The sequence below is a fragment of the Emiliania huxleyi genome (assembly GCF_000372725.1).
Source record: "Emiliania huxleyi CCMP1516 unplaced genomic scaffold EMIHUscaffold_2735, whole genome shotgun sequence".
In the NCBI taxonomy this organism is placed as follows: domain Eukaryota; phylum Haptophyta; order Isochrysidales; family Noelaerhabdaceae; genus Emiliania; species Emiliania huxleyi.
The window spans coordinates 1-2,305 of record NW_005199978.1 but is presented as its reverse complement, the minus strand read 5'-3'; the positions used below and the strand labels follow the sequence as shown (position 1 = coordinate 2,305).

Sequence of the window (2,305 nt, the reverse complement as noted above, 5' to 3'; positions counted from 1 at the left end):
AAGTGTTCTCCCCAGCCCAAGCTGTTACTGTTTGTTACTGTTGTTACTGTTGTTCAGTGGTCAGCAAGCAGAAAATGCCAAAAAACCCGGGTAAAACCCGAAAATACCTGGGTTTTTTCAGGTATTTTCGGGTATTACCCGCACTGGACGCTGGAGATCGTCGTGGGTCACTGCCAGGCCTTCCTTATTGTTGTTCAGCTGGCCTAACGTTAGCTACTGTTGTTGGGGAGCCCCACTGTTGTTCTGTTGTTACTGTTAACACTAGCAACACTGTTCAGCTCTTAAAACGTTTGTGACAGCTCTACTGGTTCACAAATTCTCTATTCGCAATTCGCTTTCGGGGATGACCGATCGTGGATAGTGGGAGCAGGGAGGCACCACACCGACCACGTGATGTTTGTGTGTCGACTGTGTGCATCACATTAGACTCTAAAGGCACACATACACACTCACACTCAACGCGCACACATATTTTTTGCACATCGTACATGTCAATCACTCTGCTGCATTGATCTGGTTCCTCTCAATAACTCATTTGTGCATATCGGATTCCCCCAACACGCCAATCGGATGAGCGCCCGCCGAACCAACGGCCGGATGAAGCGAGTGCACTCCCGGCTTCATCGTGAGACCCTCCAGCGCCAATGCCTGCAACGCACTCGAAAAGGCCGCCGCCGCGCCCGACGCGCTCTCAGCGGTGGGGTTTGCGTCGCCGTTCTGCGCAGTCCCGCCCGCTCGCTCATGATCGCGCTGCGCGGCCGACGGCGCGCCGCCGGCATCGCCGAGGTGCAGCGCGAGCCAGCGTGGCAAATGCTGCGGCAGCGCCCGCCGCGGCTCGGGCCTCCAGGCTGAGACAAAGCGCGACACGTGGCTGGGCGGCAAGTGCGGTACGTCGCCGCCGTCGCGGGCGAACCGCGAGTACTCGGCGGCCGCGGCGGTTGCGGCCCAGCGCTGCAGCTTGCGCAGGCACAGCACGACGGTGCCGGTGACGCAGACGCCGTCGAGGCAGTGGAGGTAAACGGGCCCTGCATCGAGCGCTACCAGACGAGACAGGAGCGCGTTCACCTTCTCGTGTGAGAGGACCACCTCCTCACGGAAGGGCGCCACCACCTCGGCGTGCAGCGCGATCCCCTCCTCCTCACACCACCGCACCAGGTCTGCGCTCGGCGGCTCGGGAAGCAGCGAGATGACTGTTTTGAGCCGCAGCCGCGCGAGAAAGCGCAGGTTGATGAGCGAAGGGTAGGCGCCGCGGTAGATGCCCTCCTCAACCATGGCGAAGCGCAACGGCGGCACCAGTGGCGGCGGCATTGGCGCAGCAGCGCTGTAAAAAAGAATTTATCTCAAAGACAGTGTAGAAACAAAGGAAATACGAAATTCAAACAGCGCCTGACGCATGGCGTTCAGGCGGCACTTCTCTCGCGTCGGCTCCGCCGAGCGCTGCACAGAGACCATCTTCACTGACCACCAACGACAGGTGTGCGACTACGCGCTCGTCTACGCGGAGAAGAAGAACGACGGCGAAGCGCCGTACTCGGTCTCCTTCACCGCGACGCAGAGCGGCGACGTCATCGTACAGCTGCACCCGCACTCGCAGCTCGAGCGCGCTGTGCGCCAGGAGCGGCAGGCGCAGGCCACGGAGCCGCCTGCGAGCGCGAGCCCTGCGGCGCCGCCCGCCCCTGCCGCCGCGCCGCCAGCCGCGGAGCCGGCGCCCAAGACGTACGCCGCCGCAGCCGCATCGCAGCCGCAGGGTGCCACCGCGGGTGGCCAGCCCGCCGCGCCTGCGGGCCCGGCCGCCGCCGCGCGCGTGCCGCCGCCGCCCAGCGGCGGCGGAGTGCGCGGCTGCTCCTTCACTGTCCCTAACCCGGGCAGGAAGCGTGGGCAGCAGCAGCGCGGCAAGGGCCGCGGTGCCAGGGGCCGTGCCGATGCTGGACCCCGTCTCGTTGACAAGAACGCGCTGTCCGCGCGCGGCAGCGGGCCCTCGCGCCAGTCGCGCTCGCCGTCGCCCGACTCTCCGCCCGCCAAGCGGGCCGCCTCCGCTGACTCGTCCGGCTATGAAACCGATACGCCGGACGAGGTGCAGCAGGAGGCGGTCCGCAGGGTATGCGGCGCGCTCGGCATGAGGGAGCAGTTCGAGGCGGCGATGGCGGCGGGCGAGCTGCTCGAGATGCTCGAGAGCTTGCCGCGAGGGGCGGTCGAGGCCTCTGTCCGACAGATGCGGGGTTACAACCGCACGGGCGAGTGGCCAGAGCCCATTCTCACCAGCCCTGCCCCGCAGCGCGGCCGCTCGCCAAGCCCCGTCGATGAG

The 2,305-nt window shown here is 65.0% G+C and overlaps 2 protein-coding genes across 2 annotated transcripts; one reads left to right on the top strand and one right to left on the bottom strand.

The window, feature by feature from the left end:
• Nucleotides 1-906: 906 nt before the first annotated feature.
• Nucleotides 907-1,296, bottom strand: EMIHUDRAFT_60435 (hypothetical protein; the record flags this gene model as incomplete). The annotated part of the gene is made up of 1 exon (XM_005776710.1): nt 907-1,296. A coding segment is annotated over one exon (390 nt), but the record flags the coding sequence as incomplete, so codon positions are not given.
• A 97-nt stretch (nt 1,297-1,393) lies between these two features.
• On the top strand, nt 1,394-2,191 carry EMIHUDRAFT_123619 (hypothetical protein; the record flags this gene model as incomplete). Its single annotated transcript, XM_005776709.1, has 1 exon — nt 1,394-2,191. A coding segment is annotated over one exon (798 nt), but the record flags the coding sequence as incomplete, so codon positions are not given.
• Between the last annotated feature and the right edge of the window lie 114 nt (nt 2,192-2,305).